The following is a 26,921-nucleotide window of genomic DNA, read 5'->3' on the forward strand; positions in this document are numbered from 1 at the left end:
CTCCATATTTATAACAAGTACCCTTAAACCAATTTCTATCTTCTCTCATGATTTTTTTCTTTTGAAAATTTCCACAATTCCCTCTTAAATAACCTCCTTTGTCTTTGTACAAACCTCCTCTTTCTACTCAAATTTACCCTTGTCTTAATGAGTCTTTTCTCAATCAGAATAAAATCTACCACCTTTACTATAAGATCTGCTTCATCCTCAAGAAAATTTATCGCCTCTTCCTATCTGCCTTTGTCCATGCCTCTTGTTTAACTTTTCATTTGCCTTTAATGCAACTTCATATGATTCTTCAATGCTTTCCATCTTGAACAAGCTGATTTCATCATGTATGGATGTTCTTAATCCATTAAAATACCTAGTAACTATTCCAAATTCATCATTGACATGTCCAGGTTTGATTACTAGTTGGTAAAACTGCTTGATGTTGTCCTTTACATTCATGTTTTTCTATTTCAAATCGAAGCTTCTTCAACAAGCTAACTTGATAATCACCCAACAAGAATTTACCCTTCAACTTATTAATCATCTTAATCCAACTCTTAATCTTTTATTTTCCTCTTATTTGTCTACTAGTATGTAAATGTTCCCACTGTAAAGATGTGTTTCCTTTTATTTTTGTACTGTCAATCTTTGCCTTATTATCTACCAATGTACCTTCACACTCAAAGTATTTATCCATCTTAGATATCCAATCTAAAAATTCATATCAATCAACCTCATTATCATATTTAGGAGGATTGAAATGAGGTTTTTCATTCACTGTTCTTAAAGCTCTCAAGAATCTTTCTTCACCTTGTCCAAGATCATGAACTTGTTCATCAACTTCATGGACTTCATCTTCATCTTCACTAATGTCATCAATAGATCTTCCTCTTCATTAGGTTGTCTCAACAACTTCAAGTCTAGTGATAATTTGTATCAACATTTCTGTAACAATAAGATTTGCATCTCTCCTCCCTCAAAACTTCTTTATAACCATGTGCAAATTATAGGTTAGAACACAAGTTTTCACCACAACTAAATCAACTAGGGTTCTCATGTCATATTTCAATCCACTACCCTACAAAAAATTCAAACTATAGTTTACAACATGATCCAATCCATAAGGAAAACAACCTTGCTATGATACCACTTGATGCAACTCAAGGATGGAAAATTCCTAATGGAGATGTCCAAACCTTGCAACAAATAATAATACAACAAAAAGAAACAAGAATACAATTAAATAACAACAATATATTATTTGTTTATAACTCAATTACATCAAATTAGCTTTAAACATGCCAGTATACAAGGCCTTCCTAATTGTGACCAATACACGAGAAAAGAGTCCAATCTCCTATTGATGTCTAAATGATACCCTTTCAACCTCTCTATCCCTCAATCATGATACTTCTCTCACAACATCAAAATTACATTTAAAGGCATCATGATTCACATAACAAATCAAGAATCACATTACCCCATATTAGGAAAATGTGTTATAATAAATAAAACATGCCCCTAAAAGAAATATTAGTGGTTGATCCACTAAGCACATAGGGACGTGTGACTCAAGATAAGAGTCCATACATGATCCATGAATCTCCACTGCAAACCACAATCATCAGAAACAAACAAAAAAAATTGCATAATGCAATTCCATTCCTTACTCAAGTATCAATGAAGAGTGTGCTACCAATAGAAAGAAAATGTTAAATCATCAAGTAAGAGTCCAAATGATATGAAATAATAGGGAAATGATCCGTGATATATCCTAAAAAAATGTATCAATTATGCATGTTGAAATGCACAAATGATGAACTGCTCACACTATCTTCGCAAATTAAAAAATAAAACTAATTTGGTTGATGCGAGACCTCGAAGAACAAAAAGGCTAAAAGAAGGACCTTTTATGACTCCAATTCGATTGCTTTATGCAACACTATATATAAGATTATTGCGAAGGTGATGAAATATCAACTTAAAATTGTTCTAAATTCTTTTATTGCTTCACAACAGAGTAAATTTTCTCCTAATAGATCAATTTATGAGGGGGCTATTGTGGTTCATGAGATCATTCACTTAGTAAGGGAAACAAAGAGTGAGAGCATGGTGAGAAAATTAGATGTTAAAAAAGTGTACGACAATGTGAATCAACATTTCTTGTTGAAGGTTCTTGAAAGCTTTAGGTTTTGTGTCGATTGGATAAAGTGGATTGAAAAATCACCAAGGCTCTAAATTTTAGTGAATGAGAGCACTTAGGTTTTTTTTGAGACAAACAAAAGTATAAAACAAGGGGATCTGATCTCTCCCTTCTCGTTTATCACAATGTGGAAGAGCTAGGTAGGTTGATCTCAAGCAAGAGTATGGAAGGTAAATGGAAAGGAATTAGAGTGGTTGTGCATTGAATCAATGTCCCACTTATAATTTATTGATGATACTTATTTAATGGGGGAAGCCTTAATTTAGGAAGTTGGGACTAGTAATGCAATAATTGATAGATACACTACTACTTTAGGACAAAGTGTGAATTGACATAAATTTGAGGTTTTATTTTTCAATGCGAATGTTAAAAAACAAAGACATATTTGTAGGATTTTAGGAATGAGATTAAAGAAATTATTAGGAAAATATCTCACCATCCCTTTGTTTGAGGGGGCTTATAGATCAAAGATATAGAAAGATTTATTAACAATTGTGTTAAAAAGATAGAAGGGTGGAAGAGTAAATGGTTGACTTCATAGGAAGGATGATCATCTTGTAATCTATCATTTCTACCATTTTCATTTATTCTATGAGTTTTCTTAAGATCTGTAATAAGATAATTAGATTTGTGGTGTAAAGGATGCAATTTTTTATAGAATGGTGCTAATGAGGACAAGATTCCTTTACTGACATGAGATAAAATATACAAATCAAAGGTATGTGGGGGTGTTGATTTGAGAAATTGGCATATCTTAAATATGGCCTTGAGAGCCAAATTAGTTTGGAATATATAAAAAACCCATATATGTTATGGCTCATAATCCTTAAAGCAAAATATCTTGATTTTGAAGACCGAGACAACATCCTAATAATTAGAAAGCCACCAATAGGTTTTTCTATGTGGAATTTCACCATTGAGTGTCAAAAGATAATCATCAATCAGTTGACTTGGCAAGTTCATAATGGGAAGAAGGCGTCCTTTTGGATTGACTAATGGAATGGTTGTCCAATTATTAAAGACATGGAATAGTTTCATAATTTGAAGTATTTGTTTTTGGATACATGGACATGTAAAATTTATGATTACATGGAGTTGAAACAAACAAAGTTAAGTTAGCAATGACAATGAGGAGTGTTGAACACATGGGACTTTTGGATCACCAGGTAGCTTTAGTTCATGACCTTTTTCAAAGTAAGAATATTTTAGTAAAAACCAAGGAGGATAGTCTAATTTGATGTATTGCTAGAAGTGGAGAGTATTTGGAAAAGTTGGGAATCAAATTGTGAATAGTCCAAATGACCTATTGGGTTGGCCAATAAAACTATGTTGGGGTGGGGGGGAGTGCCTTCCTAGTGTTGGATACTTTTTTTGGCTAGTCATTCACAAGAGAATTTTAATAGGAAAACAAATGAAAATGTGTGGTTTCATAGGCCCTACTAAGTATGTGTTATGTCAGGGTGCAAAAGAGGATGTTAATCATTTGTTGCAATAGTGTGCCTTTTCTAAAGAATGTTGGGAGATGTTGAGATCCAAGTTGGGATGGTCAGGGCCAATGTAAAATATGTTAGAATATATAGTCCACTGATATAATTGAGAGCAGGGGGATGAATCAGTTATATAATTATCATCACAAACATTAACCTTAAATAAACTTAAACATGTGAGTAATATAAACTAAAACCACAATAGGATACTCATGCACAATTAACACCATATATGATAACTAGGGAAACCTTTGATCAGAGGGAAAACCTTGATGGGGATGGTACCCCCAAGATGATGTACTAATATAAATATTCCTTGTTAGAGGATAGACTTGTTAGGAGTCTGTTACAACATTCAGTACATATGAGTCCCTGTTAGGGGACTTTGAATCCCTATTAGGAGATTCCAACCTTGTTAAGAGTTATGGAAGACAGTTGGACCCACTACCCAAATAGCTTCAAGGTTAAGATCAAAGAACCCACTGTCCAAACAATCTCTGTATTATTCCTTGCAGAATAATAGAATTGAAATGTACTTCCTTCCTCCATCTTTGTCCTATCAACCAAACTTCTGCTTCTTCAGATCTTGTAACCAGATCTCATACTATGCATCCAATGATCCCTTGGATCGCTTACACACATTTAGTAAGCATTATGCTCCTTCTCGAGTTGTGCATCAATACTTCACATTCCACTTGATCCTCTAAATCCAAGTCTCTTTCCAAACAAGGAAAGCAACTTTCCTTTATATCATATCTTCAAAATAATTCCTTGAGTCGGCCTTGAGGCTTTCCCAATTAATTAAAACAAGATAATTTATTAATTCTCAACACTATCAACTCACAATCTATACAACAATCACACGTGTAAAACCACATCTTGCACACATGCTGGCATCATCACACAATTGTTCTCTATCACTATTATTAGCACATCACCTTCATTACATCTTGGCTAAAAGATATGATATAAACATCAAAAACTACCAAACAAATGCTCTGTTTCTACACAACTTCTAGTAAAACAAGTGTAACTTCCATACAACATTGAATCAGACTTAGTCCTTTAAACCACATCATTAGGACAACCTCAAGAACATGCCCTCCACTGCACATCATCTAAAACTTCCTTGGCTTCTGCAAATACTAAGATTACTGACTACTATTCTTCCAATCTTAATAGAATCACTGTTGTTTTGACATCAATGGCAAATACAATCATGAATGTAACATATTAATACTCTTCAATGCTTAGGATACTCCCCCAATGTAGTATCATCAACATTTATGCTAACAATATCCCCCTTTGACATTGATGGCAACATAGATGAAAAACATCTAAGTTCCAAGAATACCAAATTGTACTTTTTTGCTATCATCTTCTCAAATCCTCTTCATCAATCTGAAATCTTCTGGAACATTGTATTGTTCTTTTTCTTCTTTTAAGATCAAAAAGAGTTGTCCACAGTAAACAACTTCCAATACTCTTTGGCTGCATCTGCACACTTGCACTTCCTTTTGCGCAATTATATTTCTGACTGTGCACTTATAATCTTTCTAAATCTCCCTAAAGAAATAACTCTCCCCCATTGCCATCTCAAAAGGTGTTTTTGTTCTCATTGCTTAAGTACTTTCTCTCAATATGTTTTCCATGTACATTCTCTCCCCCGTTAACATCAATGTCAAAGATGTCAATCATAATACTAATTGTTACATAATAATTATTAATCAGCTACTCAAATCATCAACCAGCTCGAGTGTCCAGAGACACTATTCAATACCAATTACCATGACCAAGAGTCCTTCATGACTCAATACATATCATATACTCCCCCATTCATGAAGCATTAACATTCAATCCAATCTAACCATACTACTTTGTGCCACTAGACTAATGCACTTCTTGCATCAACTACTTTGAAGTAGGTAGGGGCATAACCTCTAGCATACCTCTTAGGAACTCAAAAGTATATTTAGGCAACAACTTCATAAAGATATCTACAATCCAATCTATAGTGCTTACATACTCCGAACTTATTTCTTTCTCTGTTGCCTTTTCTCTCAAAACATGATACTTTATGGATATGTGCTTAGTCTTAGAATGCAATATCATATTCTTAGACATACTTACTGTACTTGTGTTATCATAGTAAATGATAATAGGTTTTGTGAACTCAATACCAATATCTTTCAACATTTCTTTCATCCACATAACTTGATTATAGTTATTTGTTGTTGCAACATACTATACTCTGGCTCAGTTGTACTCTAAGATATGCAGTCTTGTTTCTTGCTCAACCAAGAAACCAATCTTCCTCCAAGAAAGAATGCTCCACCACTGGTGCTCTTTCTATCATCTATAATGTCTATCCAATCTTCATCAATATATGTGCACAAGGTGAAATCACTTGATCTATCATACCAAATCCCATAATTGGATGTACCTTTCAAATATATGAATATCCTCTTTACCATTGCATAATGATACGCTTTTGGATCAGATTGGAATATTGCCACAACTCCAACTACATTTTCTATATCCGATTTGGTGTGAGTCAGATATTGTAATCCCCCAATCATAGATCTGTATATCTTCTGCTCAACTGTAGGTGTCTCATCTTTACTAGATAACTTGCAACCAATTATCATGGGTGTACCAACAAGTTTGCAATTCTCCAAACCAAATATTTTCATCAAATCTTTCAAATACTTAGTTTGTGAAATTAATATCCCATCTTTGTTTTATGCAATCTACAATCCTAGGAAAAACTTCATTTCTCCTATCATGCTCACTTTAAATTCATATTTCATCTCTTTAGCAAACTTGTCACTTTCTTCATCATTTCCTCCAAATATTATTATGTCATCCACAAATATTACAATGATAAATAGGCCATCATCAATTTTCCTCAAATACAAATTACCATATGTTGTACCTTTGATAAATCCAAGCTTTGATAAATACCTATCCAACCTTGCATACCAGGTTCTAGGTGCTTGCTTTAGACCATACAATGCTTTCTTTAGTTTGCATAAAAAATATTTGTCTTCTATCAGAGGGAATCCATTAGGTTGCTCAATGTAGACTTCTTCTTCAAGTTCTCCATTCAAAAAAGTAGACTTGACGTCCATCTGATAAACCTTGAAATTCTTGGTTGTTGCATAAGCCAAGAACATCCTTACTGCTTCCATTCTTGCCACGAATGCATAGGTTTCTTCATAGTCTATGCCTTCTTGCTGTGAGTAACCTTTGCAAACAAGTCTAGCCTTGTCTCTCAAAACCTCTCCTTGCTCATTCATCTTATTTTTGAATACATATTTGGTTCCTATCACAATCTTGTCTTTAGGTCTAGGAACTAATTCTCATGTCTCATTCTTCTCAATCTAATCTAGTTCTTCTTTTCATAGTTTGTATCCAGTGATCATCCTTGCATGCTTCATCTATGCTCTTAGGTTCCACTTGATAAATTAGACACAATTCCTCATTAACTTTGTTCCTTATCATTAGACCTTTATCCTTGCTTCCAATTATCTACTCTCGAGGGTGATTCTTTGTCATGTTTCTGCTAGAAGTAGGAGTTGACATCTCAACTCTTATCTCTTCTCTAGGTTCAAATCTTTGTTCTTTTGTATGCTCAATAGATAAATCATTATTAGTCTCAAAAAGAACTTTAGCATTTTGTCTAACAATTCCAAAATTATCCTCTTCTTCATTAGAATTATAATCTACCATCTTCTCTTTAGTACCAAACTTTTTATCAATCCTTACATTTGCACACTCAACTATTGTCTTAGTTCTATAGTTGAAACATCTATATGCTTTGTTTTTCAACGAGTAACCAAGAAACATACCTTAATCACTTCTAGGATCAAACTTGCCAATATCATCATCTTTCTCTATGTAGCACTTACTTCCAAAAATTATGAAATACCTCACTCATGATGAGTGACCAAACAATGACTCATAAGGTGTCTTGCTCATACCTTTTTTGATCTATACTTTGTTCAGAACATATACTGTAGTGTTAACTACTTCTCTCCAAAATGTCTTTGAGACATCATTCTCAAATAACATCGCTCTTGTTGCTTTTGCTATTGACTTGTTCTTTCTTTTAGCAATCCCATTCTGTTTAGGTGTTCTAGGTGAAGATAATTGTCTTTTGATTCCATTCTCTTCATAGAACATGTTGAACTCTCTAAAGGCGAACTCTCCTCCTCTATATAATCTTAACATTAGATTCATTTTCAACTCTATTCTTGAATATCTTGAATTTCTCAAAGGCTTCATACTTCTCTTTAAGAAATCCTACCCACATCATCCTAGTGAAATCATCAACAAAAATCATAAAGTACCTTTCACCACAAAATCCTCTGGTTCTTACAAGACCACTTAGATCTATGTGAATGATCTCCAATTTCTCTGTAGTAGAGAACTTCTTACTGGGACAAGACACTTTCCTCTGCTTAGTCAAAATACATTCCTTGCAGACAACATTAGTGGGCTTAATAATCTTAGGCAAATCTCTCACTGCAAATATACTACTAACTTCCACAATATTATCAAAGTTTATATAACATAACCTTCTATGCCATAACCAACTGTTATCAACCTTTGCAACCAAACATATTATTTCAATATGATTCAACTAAAATACATTACCTCTGGATCTAGTTCCAATACCAATTAGCTTACCATCTGTGTCTTTGATAATGTAAGTATTCTTTGTGAACTGCAACATATATCCCTTGTCTACCAATTGTCCAACACTTAACAAATTATGTTTCAAACCATCAACAAAGTAAACATCATCAATGTTAGTTTTACTATCAAGATTAATAGATCCAAACCTTGTAATATGACAGGCTGCATTGTTACCAACGCTAACAATACCTTCATCATGATTTTTGAACTTAACAAATTTGTTCATATCGCTAGTCATGTGATGTGAACATCCACTATCAACTATCCAATCTAATTTCTTCTCATCTTGGGTAATTAGAGCTCTCTCTTCTCTAATTTCACTATCAAGGTTATCTTCCTTAATAGCCTTAAATCCTAATTCATCATCAATTTCACTTTGATCTTTTTCATTAGATTCTTCATCCTCATTAGCATATAAACAATTTCTATCCTTATCTCTTTTAGGCTTGAATTTTCCTCTAAACTTTTTCTCTCTTTTAGGACATTTAGATGCAAAATGATCATATTCATCACAAGTCCAACGCTTAAAGATTTTCTTGCCATCAATCTTCTTATCTTCTTTAGATCTGCTATTGCTAGCAAAGTTTCCTCTTGCACTTGTGTTTCTTGATAGATTCGCTTGAATGTGCATACTACTAAAAGTTGTCTCAACTTTCACTTATTCTCCAGACTGTCTCATTTTTGCTTCTATAGATTCTAATCTTCCAAGCAAAGTTTCCTTAGTGAAATATTTGGTGTAGGGCATTACTAGTTGATTCATCTGACCTATTTTCTTGAATGGTGGTGATAGACTTTTCAAGGTATTCCATATAACCTCATCATCATATTTAGTTCCACCAAGAAATCAAATACCTACAACAATTTTTGATATTCTTCCAACATAATTTCTGATGGATTCATCTTCCATTGGCTTAGCATCTTGAAATGCACAAATCCAACTTTGTAATTTCATTCTTTTATGCTTTCCAAATTTCATGAGAAGTTTGAAATGTCTTTATTTGATTGTATTCATTTTGTGGAAGAGATGATAGTAGGGCTTCTTTGGCTCTCATGTTACACATGACCTGATCTCTTTCTCCCTCATTGCATTCCTCTAGCTTAGATTCTTCAACAATTGCCTTCTTAGCTTTCGTTAAAAACCAATATCCTGGACCCATGCATAATAGATGAGTCTTCATCTTTTCCTTCCAACTATCATAGTTGACCCCATTGAATCTCAGACTATCTTTCTTGAACATATTTTTCATTGATCTCCCAAATTTGTTAAGCCTTATCTTTAAGGACTTGACACTTTGATACCAATTGTTAGAATATATAGTCCAATGATATAACTAGGAGGGGGTGAATTAGTTATATAATTATCATCGCAAACATTAACCTTAAATACACTTAACCATGTGAGTAATATAAATTGAAACCACAACAAGATACTCATTCACAATTAACACTAGATATGTTAACTAGGGAAACCCTTGATCAGAGGGAAAACCCTGATGGGGATGGTACCCATAAGATGATGTACTAATATAAATATTTCTTGTTAGAGGATACACCCTATTAGGAGTATGTTACAATATTCAGTACATATGAGTCCCTATTAGGGGACTTTGAATCCCTGTTAGGAGATTCCAACCCTGTTAAGAGTTGTGCCAACTCTGTTAGGAGTTGTGGAAGACAACTAGACCCACTGCCCAAACAACTTCAAGGTTAAGATCAAAGAACTCACCATCTAAATGATCTTTATATTATTCCTTATAGAATAATAGAACTAAAAAGTACTTTCTCCCTCCATATCTGTCCTGTCAACTAGACTTCTACTTCTTCAAATCTTGTAACCAGATCTCATATTGCACATCAAATGATCCCTTGGATCACTTACATGCATTTATTAAGCATTATCCTCCTTCTTGAGCTATGCACTAATACTTCACATTCCACTTGATCCTCTAAATCCAAGTCTCTTTCCAAATAAGGAAAACAACTTTCCTTTATACCATATCTTCATAATAATTCCTTGAGTTGGCCTCGAGGCTTTCCCAATTAATTAAAATAAGATAATTAATTAATTCACAACATTGTCGGCTCATAGTCTATACAAAACTTCACACTTGTGAAACCACATCTCATACACATGCTGGCATCATCACACGACTTTTCTTTATCACTATGATCCATGCATCACCTTTATTGCATCTTGGCTAAAAGATATAATGTAAACATTAGAAACTGCTGCACTGCTTTGAGTAAAACAAGTGTAACTTCTGTGCAACATCGAATTAGACTTGGTCCTTTAAACCACATCATCAGGACAATCAAGAACATGTCCTCCACTACACATCATCTAAAACTTCCTCAAATTTTGTGCATACTAAGATTACTGACTGCTATTCTTCCAGTCTTAACAAAATCACTACTATGTTGACATCAATGACAAATATAATCATGAATGCAACATATCAATACTCTTCAATGCTTAGGATACTCCCCTAATGTAGTATCATCAACATTCACACTAACAATATACAATTAAGGAGACTTTTGTAAGTTGATCTATTGATCAAATAAGATTAATGTTATCAAAATTTTGGCAAACGAACCTTTCAATTGTGATTTGTGAGCAATAGAAGGAAGGTAATAAAATGATTTACAAAATAAGATGGAGCCTTTAGAAAGAGTCAAGGTAAGAATTAATAATTCAATTGAGGAGGTACTAGCACTACAACAGATTTATATCCAAGTGCTTGCTATACTAAAAATAGTAAAACGTCCAAACAAAATGGTTGGGGATCAAGGTTAGATTTGGATATAATGAGAATTTAAATGCAATCCAAGGAAAAGGGAGGGATAAGGTTAAATGAAAGCTACTAGAGTTTGGTTGGATATAACTTGAACTTCACGGGGTTGTGAAAGGCAATCCTAGGCCCTTGTGAGAAGAGATTATTGTGTGTGATTGGTCAGGAAATACATTGACCTTTGCAACACTAAAATTGGAATAAGGAACAAATAATATGGTAGATGCAATTAAAAATAATCTTGAAAGTATTCTCAAATTATGGTGCAAGCTATTCAGAAAGATAATACACAAGCTTGACATTTACAAATTGCTATAAATGTTATAAGGGAGATGCTAACTTTTTTTGAGGAGTTCAAAATTAGCCATGTGAGGAGGACAAGTAATACGAAGGTTGCTACGTTATCAAAATGGGCTCTTACATTTGATATAGAGATGAAATAAGAATAAAGGACTTATGTTTATTGCATTTAGATTCTTATTAAGATGTTTAAACCTTATGTTTTTTTTGACATGGGTGTCTTGTTGCTTGAATGATTCCTTCCCTTGATCATATCTTGAAATGATTTAGAAATGGTAAGTGGTGTCATCATATATTACAAATTAAAGGATCTTTGGAAGGGATTTATGTTTATGTTAAGCTTTCAAGCCTGACATCAAGTGTGTGAAATGACAAGTAGTGTAATCAATATAATCTACAAAGATTGGGTGGGATTCACTTTTCTATATGAGCCTAATGTGGGTATTATTTAAAAATATGGAAAGATGAGCCATGTGTGGTTCTAAATAGACAAGAGAAGTGCGAACGATGCCATTATGGCTTGGTGAAGATAATAAAGTGTGTGTGGTTTCAAGTTGTAGAGAAGATTTATTGAGTGAGAAATGGAAGTGACTTTCTTGGTGGACACTAAAAAGTAACAAAAAGGTTTTAAAGACCCTGTATGAAGGGAAAGGTTGATGGGGCTACTTAAAGTCAAAGATGAAGTTGTTGTGGAAGTTGTGTTTGATGTTAGTAGGAAGCAATTCATGGAAAGGAAGCAAAAAATGGAGGGTCTATTTGGACATGATCTCCATGATTATAGCATGGGGGCTTGAGATCAATGTGACAACTATGATGATAAAATGGGTGGTGACTCCATTATGGAGTGAGCAATTCTAGGGATAAGACCATATATGTTTGAATTCTTTGAAGACAAGGATGAAGGCTAGGTTTTCAATTTAGTGTTGCTTATCAGATGATGGGAGAAAGTAGATAAAGGTGCTTATAGGGTCAAAATTGCCATTGCTTAGGGCAAACTAAAGCAATTGATAAATGATCATGATGCACCTGTTGTGACATGACAAATTTTCTAGGGAGGGCAAAGGTTGATGTTTGGACTCTTTTTTGGGGAGCATTTTTTGACTGATGATATGGGCTTATAATGATGGCAAGAGCTATGCACATGTAGTGAAACCTTGAGTTTTGATGCACCTAAGGATAGTTTGGAAGTGTAGTGAGGAAGTCGAGGAAGGGTTGAATACAAATACATGCTACGATCATTCAAGATGAATAAAATAGTCTTCATAATTTTGTGTTATGCTGCAATGTGAGTTTGTGAAGCCATAAAAGAGCTTTGTAAGAACTTTGGTCCTAGTCTTTTAGTTGATTACTATAGGTGGATGATAATGTCTATGTCTCCTTAGGTAGTAAATAATATATTAATGGTAGACTTATCCTAATCTATAGTTTCAGATGGTTCCCTTTGTTTAATATTTATTTAAATATTACAAATAAAATTCTCATAGTGAGCCATAAAAAAACAATTGTTAAATAATCATAAAATAAAACAACTCTTGATTAAGGACTCGCTATGAATGGGAATAAAAAGCAATATACGCGAGCATAAAGTTAGTACTCCTCAATATAGAAGGTTTTACTATAGAATGATTTTTCCTTTCTTCAAATATTGAGATACGACAAGTTAAAAACATTAACTTTGAAAAATCTCCCAAAAAGAAACGTATTACTATTTTATTTAATGAATATAAATTTATCGTTATTATACTTTCTTACGGAACAGAGTATTGCCAGAGTTAGATTCAACGAAATGGAGATCGCTCAATTTTTTTACAGAAATCAGACTAATGGCTACTGACTGGATTCAATAACAGAAACATTATTCTTTATATTCAGAACCCATTTGATTTGGTCAACAACTGTACCCAAAAATCTGATCGTTAGGGTTTGAAATTACAGGATTCATCCTGTATGTATGACAATTCCTCGTTTAAATTACCACAGGATGGAGACCATGAGCTCCGTATTGACCCCTGAGGAAGAAAAAGGAGTGATCAGAGACATTGTAGAAACTGCAGAAGCTCATGTAAGGGAGGGAGACACATACTATCTTTTAAATTTCAGGTATTTTTGAAAACTTCCACGACATCTTTTTAATCGATAAAAGAAAAAGAAAAACTGGGACTGAAAAGGCAGTATTAGCATATGTGAGATTCAAGAATTTCATACTGGAATTTGAGAGTACAGTTTTTTGAGGATTCAATTTTCTCTCTCGGAATGAATTTCTTTGTTAACTTTTATTTGTTTTTGCTTGGTAAACGTTTGGGGAGGTCATAGGCTGGATTTGGAGTTTGTTTGGGGTAGATATTTAATGATTTGTATATGCGGACCATATTTTTATAATTTGTAAAGATGAGCCACTCAAGAAAGCATGACATTATTGTTAGACTACAAGGGGCATTCCCGCTGGAGTGACAAGTCGTGTAACTAGAAGTAAATGCTGTCTTTGGCGATTAGAGTAATTTTACTTTCTCTGCGTTGATTGCTGAAATTGGCTTATCAATTTTGACCTTTTTCCTTTTGGCAACAGTGTCTGTACGTTTGACAGCCTTTTCAGCTACCCATTTTGTCATTCAGCTTCGTCTGGTGCATGCTTTGGAAAATTTTAATGTTGTAAACCACACTTTAGTACTTGAAACTATTAAAAAGCATAGAGCAGCGAAGAGTTGAACTTAGAACCTCTTAGCTGCATCTCGAGTTATTGAGTTTTGCTTAGTATCCTCTTTTGGACCTTCTTTTTGCTCTCTCATGTTATTTCTATTGGTTATTCTTCTAGATCCATTTCCCCATTTTGGTGTTTCTTTCTCTCTATCACTGACTTCCTGGCCCTTAAACACTGGCATTTTTTTTTGTGTATGGAAATTTCCAACAGAAATTGGCCTTTGACATTTCAGAAAGTCAATGAATCGATAAGGCATACAACAAATATCAAAGCAGCTTTCCAGAAAGACAAAACCTGATTGATTTGAAAGCTACATTCATTCTGATCACAGTCTACATAAGAAACCGACAATGACTGGTGAGTAAAGTTGTTGATCTTCTCAAGTTTATCTTTGGTTTAAGTGGACTGCCAAGACTATGATTGCTCTTACACCTGGTCATATGCTTAGGAGGTATACTGGCAAGATGGGATCTAAAATCACCTCAAACTTTTTCTCACGTGTTCTTGTTTACCTTGTTTATCTTAGCTGAGGTCACGGCTTGCTTTTATTGAGATGCAGGTTAATCTAGCACCATATTCGGATTGCATTTGAACTTTTCCCATTTTGTTATGCCACAATCTTGGCCCATTCTAGCTGAAGTCATAGGCCTTTCATTGTAGTTAGTGGGACTTGATAATTGGTCGCATTTATAGCAGTGTCAGCCATTGCCATTTGCATGCAATCATATTCTAATTTTTACCTGCTGGAAAGGCAGGCAAGCTAGCCAACCCTTCCTCCTTCCTTACGGATTGCACTAGGCGTGGGGGCTAGACATGTGACAATGGGTTGATTTTGTTAAGGGAGTGATCCACACGTCCTTGGCACTTGTGGCTACTTTATTTTCTGGTTTATTTGTGGATATACCATTAAGAATTCATCACATTTAACGTATAATAAGATCCTTATCATTTATGCCCTAACGTATTTTTTCAGGTGTTGGAAAAATGCACAAGGCCCCAAGGGCATTGGAACTTATGTTTCATACTGGAATTGGTGGCTTAAACTTGTCAATTTTGGTTACAAAATACTTGCCAGCACTCTTTAGATCAGTCTCTTCTCAAAACTATTGAATGGATGCATTACTTCGGGAGCTTCTGAATAATGTCTCAAAACATGCAGGGTTTTGATAGGTTTCATTGGTAATTGAATAGTCAGGTTTACAGTTTATATTACGAAGTAATTTGTAAAATACTTGCTTGATATTAACAGAGACCAGATGGTTAATATATACAAAAGAATGAGACGATGTTTCCTTAGGAAATGATCGTAAAGAATAGAAACATTCTATTCTGGAGAGAGCAAAAAACGAAAGCAAAGTAAAGCTTATTAGATATTTACAATAGATAACCATTAACTAATAATAGACGACTTATCTATTATTGTAATACCCTCCCTTAATGGTTAATCTACCTAACACACCAAGCTGTCCTCTGAATTTGACAAACTTATCAGGACCAAGAGGCTTGTTGAGAATGTCTTCAGTCTGATCTATGGTAGGAACATACTGCAAATCGATAGTCCCGTCTTCAACCAGCTGTCATATGTAATGATAGTGAACATCCACATGCTTGGTTCGTTCATGGAAGACTGGTGTTGGTACCCAGCATTTAAAATTTTTAATTTATGGTTTCGAACCTCTTTGAACCAAGGTTCAAAATAGTTCGAAGTGGTTCAAAGGAGTTTGTCTTGCAGGATCAGCATGGAAGTCTAGTGATTTGAAGGTCAAAGGTTCAGATTCCCTACATACAAATTCAAGTGTCATTTTAAGGTTCAACAGTGTTGTGGTTCGAACTCAGCATTTCAAAATGCAGATTTAATGGTCCAGACTTCAAATTCAGGACAACGTATGCCCATGCTCATGATCATATTAGTAATGCCAATTATGCTACTCGCGATAGGAATGTCAACCCATTAATGGTGCAATCGGGGATGATGCTTTTAGTTGGAGCAGAACTCATCAAAAGAGTGGCTTTTCTTCAAGAAACTTTCTCTTTCATGATTTGATGAGAAAGCCCCCCTAGCATGTGAAATAATAAATTAGGTGAATAGCATGTAGTGATCAGTTTTTGAATTCATAAGCACATCCATATTAGTGATGCTTGAAATGTCATAGAGGAATCGAATCAATGAAATGGGACTGTTCATTAACTAAAGTCCTTGAGAATACAATAAAGATCTAGAGGTAGCAGAGAGTTCATAAGAGGAGGTAGTTTGATAGAGATGCAAGTGCACATCTTGATCATGGGGTTATTGAGGCTGTCAATAAAACTCGGGCTACAAGTTCTATGAATGACATTTTCAATGAATCATATTACACACCATAATAGATATGGTACAGATTCATAAGAAGATTGATGAATGTGCACGGGCTTAGTGGAACCATTTTATTATAAATCAAAAGTAACTCCCCATCATTAGTTCCTCTCAATCATGATATGGCTCGAACATGGTCAGCAACACAAATAATTCATGACTCCACGTGGTCTTGAAATATTGCAAATAATTTGAGATAAATGAAGGTGCGTAAGAGAAATAAAGATGAAGATAGAGGACACCGAACATATTGCTCAAATGGGGAAATTGTGTGCCTCGGCTATGGCACTTAGTGTTGAAATTGGCTCAATTCGAGACTGATTGCAACCATAGCAGTTGCAAAAGAACGATGCATTCACATAGACGTGTGAATTTTAAAAAAATCGTTTAAACGTACAGTTGCCGTAAGCTATGTAAAGATTTGACTTCCAATTGAGGCTACCGCGCTTGCTAATAGTCATGCAATCTCTTATCCTCTACAAAAGAATGCAAAAGACCAACCTTTGAGGTGCTGAGAAGATACCGCCATCAACATTGATATTAGGAGAGGGTAGCTTCTAGTAAAATGTTTGAGATGCGAAGAACAAGATTCAGTTATACAGATTATTTTCTGATTGGCCTATGCAGGTTTCAAACTTGCGACCTAAATTATAATAAGAAAAATATTGAGTAGTATTTTTCTTGGAGGAATCTACTATATAAGTATTGTGTGTTTTCTTTGTTCACACCAACATATTTTCTCCATATTCTAAAATTTGGGTAAAGAGTTGTTATGGTTTTTGGGAAAACAAATGGCTATAAGTGCTGCTGCATTCCGTCATTCTTTCTATCTCCGACTTCATACCAATTATTGGAGGAAAATCAGTCTCAACCAATGGCCACAATTTGTGAGATTACTTCATATGATCATTTTATGAAGGAAAAGTAAAATATGGTCGATCATGGGAGGATACATGGTTATGTGCATATTGTTTGGCATGATCCCATTGCAGGCTTGAGAGAGTCATTAAATGCTCATTCCTGATACCAAGGCAGGTGACATGCAATATAAAGGCAATGGAAGCATGAAGGTGTGTCTAGTAGAGTTGACTTCTAAAGTCGAACATCAGAGAATTTGCCTGTTTATTAAGTAAAACAGAGAAGCCCGATCTCTATGTAGCAGTGGCAATGAATACCTGATTTGAGGGAATGGATCAAGGAAGTCTCAAACACATTTAGAAATTAATAAGACATAGAAAGCCAAGCCCACCCGCAGCGGGGAGTGTACAGAACCCGAGTTCAGAATGTGTCAACTCGGATTCAAATATCCAGTAATCAACAAAGTCACGACACCTTCCCATCACCTACGGTTTTATCATCAAGGAACCCAAAGATGATATATAATATAAGGCCGATTACTTGATTGCATGCCACATAGAAGCAAACTCTCAACCTCGAGTCTATGGAAAAAACTGAGAATTTACATGCTTTGTGTATTAAATACCAGTGACCGTATCGGCAAAAAGGAGCCTCGAATTCCATAAGAGGAGAAAAACGATGCTTAATGAAGAGTCAATTATCAATTTTCACCAAAGGAGATTCAAGGATCTCACCACAAAGTTGGTGAAAGGCACAATTGCGGAGATCATCATGAAACATCACCAAATTCATGAATGTCAACCCCAACCAAAACCATATCCAACACACTTCCACGTGGCGGGATTAAAACATCTAGCACATTGGCCTAAGTCGGTTAATCACTGAATCATGATTCCCACTCTGTCTTGGCCCCATATTGTGATTAATCTTGACTAGTATGCTGTGGGTCTACATAATTGGGGATATGCTTAATATGCTCAGAAAGATTCATTGCTCAAGAGGTGAATTGGATACTTTGTCAAGAAAATCAATCGGTGAAGTGGGGCTATTGGTAAAGATTGACATGTCACCTATTCAAAAGGGCATGAACTTAAACCCAATAGATATCTTTAACATTGTGAAACCCGATAGAGTGATGAAAGTGGATAGCTGTGAGAGGCAAATAAAGAATTAGTTATGTAACTGAAATGTTACGAGAAACAGGTGTTAAATAAACCAAAAACAAGACAAGCAGGGGGTTCTACTTTTTTTCTTTCCTGATTATAGACTTTGTGCTACAGCAGGAAGGGAGAGTTTTTCTAGATTTTTTAGTTCTTCTGAGGGAGAGAAAGCAGACTTTAGGGCTGTAGGAAAGTAGACCTTGTGTTTTTCTAAACTGTGTTAGGGAAAGGAAGAATTTTTGATTTCTATGTAATGTAAGGGAACAAATTTCTATTTTCTTCTAGATAGTGATTTAGATGCATATGTGTAATTAGGTCTGTGTTATCTTTTACACTTTAGAGAAGGGAGATTGGAAGATAGTTGCACATCAAAACTTCAAGTTTGGGGCAATATCTTTCCATTGATCGTGATCTTTGCTTAGCTCTCAATTTTCTCTAAAATGCATTTTAATGTCATTACTTTCTGATTATGTTATCATTTCAAGAGATCTTTAAAAGCTTTGATTCTTCACTTTCTCAAGGGGATGGAAGATTCATTCTTTGATTTCGTTCTCTTTTTATGCAGCATCCGGGCAAATGAACTTTGTGTCATTTGCTGTTCTTTTCTTTTCAGTTACTTAGTTTACACATCTATTTTGTGTTTTCGGGTAGATCTTTGTAAACCTTTTGTGCTTTCAGGTTAAAAGCATTCATATTAGTAGTGTAGTTGATTCATTGTATATCCTACACAGGGAGCTGTACCTGATAAAATTCGGAGGAAGGTTATCAATCCAATGATATCCTATCCAACTGTTAGTACTCATTTAGTCTTCTTATCTGAGAATTTAGAGTTAATTTGTACGTATTTTCTTGGAAGACAATCTGTTCACTAACAACTGGATTCCGTGCTAACTTGATAACACCTTCGTTATCAACAAACAGAGTAGTCGGTCTTGCGGGTGACATTGGTATGTCCCCAAGCATCCGATGAAGCCAAACAACTTCACATCCTGCCTTAACAGTCCCTTTGTATTCAGTCTCGGTAGAACAGAGAGAAACTGCCTGCTGCTTCTTGCTGGTCCATGTGACTGCATCGGATCCCAAATTGAACACATATCCAAATGTTGACTTTTTATCATCAACAGAGCCTGACCAATCTGAATCTGTGAACCCATTGAGTTTAGGATTAGAACTTCGAGAGTACAAAAGTCCATAATCTAAAGTGCCCTTCACATAACGAAGCACACACTTTGTTGCCATCCAATGATCAGCCTTAGGAGCTCTGATAAAGCATGAAATATAGCTGACTGCGAAGTTGATATCGGGCCTAGTAGTAGAGAGATAGATGAGGCTGCTTACTAGTTGCTTGTATGTAGTATCATCAATGGAAGGAGGATCAAACTTTGCTGATAAATTGAGACCTTTCTCCATAGGTGTAGATGCAAGTTTGCAATCCTACATATGAAATTTGTCTAACAGGGCCTTGGCATATTTGGACTGATAGATGAATATACTAGAAGACTGTTACCAAACTTCAACACCTAGGCAATAATGCATGAGCCCAAGGTCAGTCATATCAAAAGACTGGCATAAATTCTGTTTGATTCCCTGAATCAAAGATGTCGAATTGCCAGTGATGATCAGATCATCCACATAGATAACCAGAAGGATGATGTCACTGTCAGTAGTCTTGATGTACAGATTTGAGTTTGAAGAACTCCTCTTGAATCCTTGATCATTGAGGTACTTATCAATCTTTATGTACCATGCCCGAGGGGCCTGCTCCAAACCATAGAGAGCTTTTACCAATTTGAGAACCGGATGGTCTTTACCAGCAACCTTGAAACCAGGAGGTTGCGTCATGTAGACCTCTTTATGGAGATCACCATTCAGGAAAGCACTCTTGACGTCCATCTGATGGACCTTCTAGCCAAAGTGTGCTGCCATGGCTAGGACTAATCTGATGGTGCTCATCTTTGCAGTAGGAGCAAAGGTCTCCTCATAATCAATGCCCTGATGCTGAGAAAAGCCCTTCGCTACTAAACAAGCTTCGTACTTATCCAAAGTACCATCTAATTTGTATTTGATTTTGTAGACCCATTTGTAGCCAATGGGTTTCTTCCCCGGTGGAAGATTAGAAAGGACCTAGATGTTATTCTTCAGTAGGCTTTAGCGTTCAAATGTCATGGCCTGTTCCCACTCTGGAATTCCTTTAGCCTCGGAATATGTTTGAGGTTCAAACATACTGTAAATGTTGGCCATAAGAGCAAAGTTAACAGAATTTGCAGTTTTGCTCTTTTTCCAAGCAGTTCTCCCATTAATGAGCTCATCATCATGAAGATCAGCAAGTGTCTTAGCCCACCACTTAGGCCGGATAGGAGAATGACCAACAATAGTACTAGGAGATGCTTGATCAGCAGGACCCTCATCAGAAGAATCAGGATCAAATTCAAGTGAAGCATCTACAAAGTGAGGTGATCCTGTAGGAGAAGCCGGAGGTGTCTGTATAGGTATCACTGGTATAAGTGGAGCTGCAAGAGCTACTGGAGCCCTCCCAGTAGGTGAACCTAATGGAAGCGGAACTCTCAAATCATGAGCCATCATAGGCTGGTCTGCTGGATCAGGAACAAGAGAAACATGCATGAAAGGTCCTTGTTGCACATCAAAGACTACATCACGAGTGTAGATGAGACGGGATGTCTCAACATCGATCAGGCAATGGGCTTTGTGAAGATTTCTATATCCAGCAAGCATTAGTTTCTGACTCTTGGCATCCAACTTGGTGCATGATGCATCAGGATCCAAACAAAAGCAAGGGAGCCAAAAACCTTTAGGTGACTAATTCGGGGCTTGTGACCTGACCAGATCTCTTTCGAAGTTTTACCTTTGACTGCCACTGTGGGTGACCGGTCAACAGATAAACTGTAGTGTTAACTGCTTTTGCCCAAAATTGCTTTGGAACATTTTTGTGTTCGAGCATGGAACAAGCCATCTCGGTGATTGTCTTGTTCCGACGTTCAACTACACTATTTTGTTGTGGCGTGTGTGGTTGTGGTTAACTGGCGTTTGATGCCATGTGTATCCAAGAAGCTGGAGAAAGCATTAGAACAAAACCCCCCCCCCCCCCCCTTCCATTTCCAGACTGTTTTTCAACTAAAGGTTTAAACTTTTGAAATATAGGAAATGCATTTGATTTCTTTTTAAGGAAATGCACCCACATTTTTCTACTGAAATCATCAACAAACAATAGAAAATACTTGGACCCAAGAATAGGAGTGGCCATAGGACCGCAGATATCGGCATGAACAAGCTGAAGTACTTGAGAAGCTCGCCATGAATCGCTACTGGTGAAAGTTGTGCGATGTTGCTTCCCAGCTTGACGTTCGTCACAAACTCCAAGTTGTTGAGTCTGAATCTTTGGCAATCCAAGAACAAGCTCATCCTGAGCAAGCTGTGAGAGCTAATTCACATTCAAATGCCCATATCGCTGATGCCAAAGTGTGTTGACAGAAGATCGCCGAGCAGCCATAGCTAAGTCCTGAGAATCACCAGAATTAGTAAGTTTGAAAAGACCATGATTCTTAAGACCCACTGCAATAGTAGACTTAGTCGCCTGATCAGTGATGGCGCACTGATGTGAATTGAAGTTGACTGCCAATTGTGGAGTGTCACAACAATTGACTGACTGAGAGTAGATTTAGTTCCATCCCTGGAACGTAGTACACATCAAGGAATATGAGATTCCTCCCAACAGATTGAATCTGAATGTTGTCTTTATTGACAACCGTGTACTCTACTCCGCTACCAAAAATAACAGAGTTTGAATAAAGCTGGTAGTCAGTAAACCAGTCTCTATGGTGAGTGAAATGACGAGAGGCACCTGAATTAGTGTACCAGGCAGATGACTTCACATGATCTATAGGTCTTTTAGCCATGAAGGCATAAAAGGCAGATTCCACCTGCTTAGTGTGCTCTACATTGTTCGCTTATTGCGAACCTGATTGCTTAGACTGTGCAGCTAAGCACTTCCGACATTCAACCTTCACGTGTCCAAACTTGTGCAAGAGTTGAATTGAATGTTCTTCTTTTTGGAACCATTTGGGGCTGGAGTAGAAGACTTCTACTGAGATGGCTGTTGAAACTTGCCCTTATTCTTCTGAAAGGATATCGCAGCAAAGGCTTGCTCGGTGGAGGTGGAATTGGAGTTGCTACCGAACTGTTGTTTCCACCGATCTTGCTGAAGCAGTAGTGTGCAGAGATCAGTGAACTTCAAATCAACACCAAAAGATGTGATGTTGATAGTCTCGATAAAATGCTCATAGGATTTGGGTAAACTTCGAAGACTAATAACCACAATATCCTCTTCCTCCATCTTGCGATTGATGGCAAATAACTGATAACGGATTTCCTGAATTCGATTTAGGTGTGCTTGGAGTGAGGTGCGCTCATCCATGACAATAGAAAACAGTGTGTTTTTTAGAAAGAAGGCTTTGCTTTTGTCAGAAGTCTCATGAAGGCCTTTGAGATGTGTCCAGATCTTGACAGTTGGCTTGCCGGATGGAATTTGAGAAAGCTGATCATCAGCCATGAATAATTTGAGAAGCATCACTACCTCTTGGTTATTCAGATGCCGTGTATCTTGATCAGGACACGGAGAAGTCAGACATTTTGTAACACTCAGAACAAGTTGATCGGTGTTCTGATATTCAAAAATTGCGCATTATGCACTGCTTCCAGGTGCCATAATTGCAACCATTGAATTTGGAGTTATGCTCGAGTAGAATATTTGTGAGAGATGCCATGGCACATTTTTCAATGAAAAATTGTGAAAATCTGTGAAGGCATGTTCATTGAGGCAAAAATATTGAAGACCTAGAAGAATAAGAGAGTGACCTAGAAGAGAGCTCGAAAAACCTAGAACGAATATGCTATCAATTTCTGGATCCACTGGCTTGAAAATTGAGACACAAAAAACGAGGCATCCAGAAAAAACGGATGACAACCTAGTTGAGCTCTTGAAAAACCGATCAAGGATCTGCAATCAAAAATTTTTTTGACCCAAAAAATTAGGGTTTCAAGCAAAAAAACTAGTCAATGGCCATGGAGGTCGAAACTGCAAAAAAATGGAGGTTGGCAGCAAAAAACAGTCCGATTTTGTTTGGAATAGGAGTGTTTTTTATTGAGACAACATTGGCAATGAGTTTGTTGCAAAACAAACTCTTTTTTCTCCCTCAAACACGTTGGCATGACCTTAGGAAAATGTGAAAAGCGCCCAAGTTCGGCACACACTAATCATTAGTTCGGCATTACTAGTTTGCCACTCCTTGTTTACAGGCACGATTTGAAAAAAAATCGCACGAGATTTCTAGAAAATCACAAGAAATCAAGCAGTAGAAAAATGTGTTTTGAAGTTGTGGTTTTTAGGGCAGACCGGTCTTCAATTTTTCCAATATATGATTTGCGATTTTTTAAAAACCTAAGACAAAAACCCTAGTCAAAAATCTCAGTGTTTTGAGATTAGAAAGCAAGGATCATAGAATAATTTCAAAAATTAGCTCTGATAATTTCGGAAAAGAAATTATAATTTTCGAAAAAATTAAGAAATATGCTCCGATACCATATTATAGAGTAATTGGTAAAATACTTACTTGATATTAACAGAGACCAGACGGTCAATATATACAAAAGAATGAGACCATGTTTCCTTAGGAAACAATCGTAAAGAATAGAAACATTCTATTCTAGAGAAAGCAAAAAACAAAAACAAACTAAAGCTTATTAGATATTTACAATAGATAATCATTAACTAATAATAGATGACTTATCTATTATTGTAATAGTTTACTTGCTCCCTTAGAGTGTATGCTATTGTGTGCTTTTTGCAATTGTTATTGTTTGCTGGTTATTGTTATATGGTTTTGGGCTGTTGCCATGAGATAAAGAGGTCGATAAGATCATGTTGAGGACTAAGTTGATAAAACTCAAATAGCCATGACCATGATAAGGCTTAATAGATGTGGAACTAGAGTAAGTGGTTGATGCTTTGATTGTAGCCTTAGAAGCAGAAAATGGATTTGAACCTCGAAATGAAAATTTCAAACCCAAGTAGGGGAGGAGGTGGGTTCAGAGGGTTAATAGAAGGGAAAAGAAGACCCTTAGGACCTATAGAACTTCTTGATAGAAAATGCAAAGCCTCATCCATCTGTGTAAATTGTCACTCTTTTATTTAGCTAACCTATTTGGCAACACATAAATTATCCCATTAACAAGATTCAACTTAATAATTATTTGAAAAATATAGACTAAGAAGAGTTGTGATTTAGAGCTTTTAAATTTGCATTTGATTGTTGTAAAATTTGCTAATTTCAGAATCATAATGTGGAATGGAGATCCTTAAAAAGGCCTTGCACTGTACTGCAAATGTTATTTGTAGAAGACATTAATTTTATAAATTTCATTTTTATAAGCTTTATTTCTTAGAGTTTTCTGAAATACGCAAGTTTTCTTTCAGATTTATTTTTCAACACAATATTTGTCTACCTCTCTATCATAACCTCTCGCTGCAGCGATGTTTTCTTTGTTTGCTTTCTTTAATTCAGTTTGATGTCTTGTTTAATTCCAAGTTTCATTGTTAATTAGATTACCCCTTTATATAAGCTGTATATCATGTTCTCTTCTTGTCAGTGGACATACCATTTTGATTGATTTTGTTTCCTTCTCATGTCATTATTGTTTTCCTTGTATACATGTAAGTGTGTATATCTTTGCTTCATCCTTGAAAATGAAATAAAACTGTATGATATGCTTGTCTTCTCCTTGTATCTGGACATAGGTGGATTTTATTATCTTAACAGATCTGTTTGGTTTAGACGATCCTTCCTCTAATTTTGTTAATTTTTTTCTGTCAGTCCATGAGCGTAAATTGTCTCTTTAGTTCTTCAAAATTTCCATGGTCTTTTGTCATGTTTTTGTTATGCTCTAAGACATTTACTATGCTTTGACTCATTTTTTCGAAACTGCTCTGTTTAAAAGAGCCTTGTACACTCAAATATGATTACATTGTTCAAAATCTAGTTTTATAGTTAATTCATTAGCTTCACAACTTGCATCATCATTCAATTGTCTCATGTAAAATTCTTAACAATTTTATAAATTTCTTAGTAGCGTTGACTGGTAATCTGCTGTTTTTTAAATTTGGAATTTGCCATAATCCGTTGTATTATGTAAAACTTATGTTGTTTTGTCTCCAGATGGTGGAAGGATTGGGTAGATTACGTTGGCCAGGATGTGACCAGTACAAATAAAGACCTCATGCTGCACTGTTCTAAGTCATATGAACAACCTTCTAATGTATCAAAAAGGCCTCCCAGCATTGACAACTTAGATCTAGTTGCGAATGTTAAGAGTGAAGACCCTGATATGGAACCTGAGCTTCATGATGCACTTGTGGAAGGCCGCGATTATGTTTTGTTGCCGCAGAACATGTGGAAACAGTTTCTTAAATGGTGAGTCTGCGATCTTGTTTTTTAGAAATCTTTTTTATCATTTGAACATTATGTGGAATTTTTGATTGCAAGGAAAAGCAGATGTGAAAATGTTGAGTAGTATAACAAACTTGGGTTATAACTGTGGTCTTGTCATAAAGGTAACACACTTACATGTTGATAGTCTTCAATTGTGACAGTGATGGAAAGAACTTTATGGATACTTGAGAACCTAGAGGCCAGATCTACCATTTCATCAATATAGTATAAAGGAGAAATCATCATTCAAGGATCACTTATCAATCATCACCAACCAATAGGTTAAATAAGCTCTCATTCATTCACCACTCATGAATCCATCAAAAGCAATTATCAATTATCAAATCAAGCAAACTATCAATCAAAAAATTATCATAATAAATTATGAATTTATTCAAACAATCAAACATATTCACATCCATTATTTCAACATCAACTATTTAAGCATCAACGACACTAGCATCAAATTATTAAATATCAATAACTAAGACATCAGTCATTCAAAAGCATCTATCCCATTCAAACATTGACTTGTCAATCCATCAAGAAATATCAATTTTAATTCATGAAACAAGTTCATCAAACAATTAATTTGAATTTGAAGAAGTGTCTTGTAAGAGTTGGAGGGACGTAATCCTTTCATGCTCTAGATCAAGGACTTAGAAGAATGAAAGCCCTTTCCTGCTCTGGGGACAGGAGCTGGAAGATATGGGGACCCTTTCAAGCTCTGGGGTAAGGAGTTGGAAAAAACGGGGACCCTTTCATTCTCCGGACAAGTTGATTCCCAAAAGATTCACGATTTGATTGATTTTGAGGATTGCTCTATGATTGGTTGATCTGATGATTATCTTGAATTTTTTTCAAGGTAAAGAAATC

General features: G+C 35.7%; 1 protein-coding gene across 3 annotated transcripts in view; it reads left to right on the plus strand.

The window, feature by feature from the left end:
- Positions 1-13,216: 13,216 nt before the first annotated feature.
- The window catches only part of UBP5 (ubiquitin-specific protease 5), a 146,624-nt gene continuing 132,919 nt past the window's right edge, over positions 13,217-26,921 (plus strand). For all 3 annotated transcript variants that reach the window (XR_016358102.1, XR_016358103.1, XM_089807590.1), the window contains exons 1-2: positions 13,217-13,574; positions 25,773-26,027. Coding sequence is in view for 1 of the 3 variants with exons in the window: in XM_089807590.1 (XP_089663716.1) it covers positions 13,426-13,574; positions 25,773-26,027 (404 nt within the window). In the remaining 2 variants the exon portion in view is untranslated. The remainder of the gene's footprint in view (positions 13,575-25,772; positions 26,028-26,921) is intronic.

The sequence above is a fragment of the Cupressus sempervirens genome, chromosome 10 (genome assembly GCF_028749045.1).
Source record: "Cupressus sempervirens isolate cs-2001-9-10 chromosome 10, ASM2874904v1, whole genome shotgun sequence".
Lineage (NCBI taxonomy): Eukaryota > Viridiplantae > Streptophyta > Pinopsida > Cupressales > Cupressaceae > Cupressus > Cupressus sempervirens.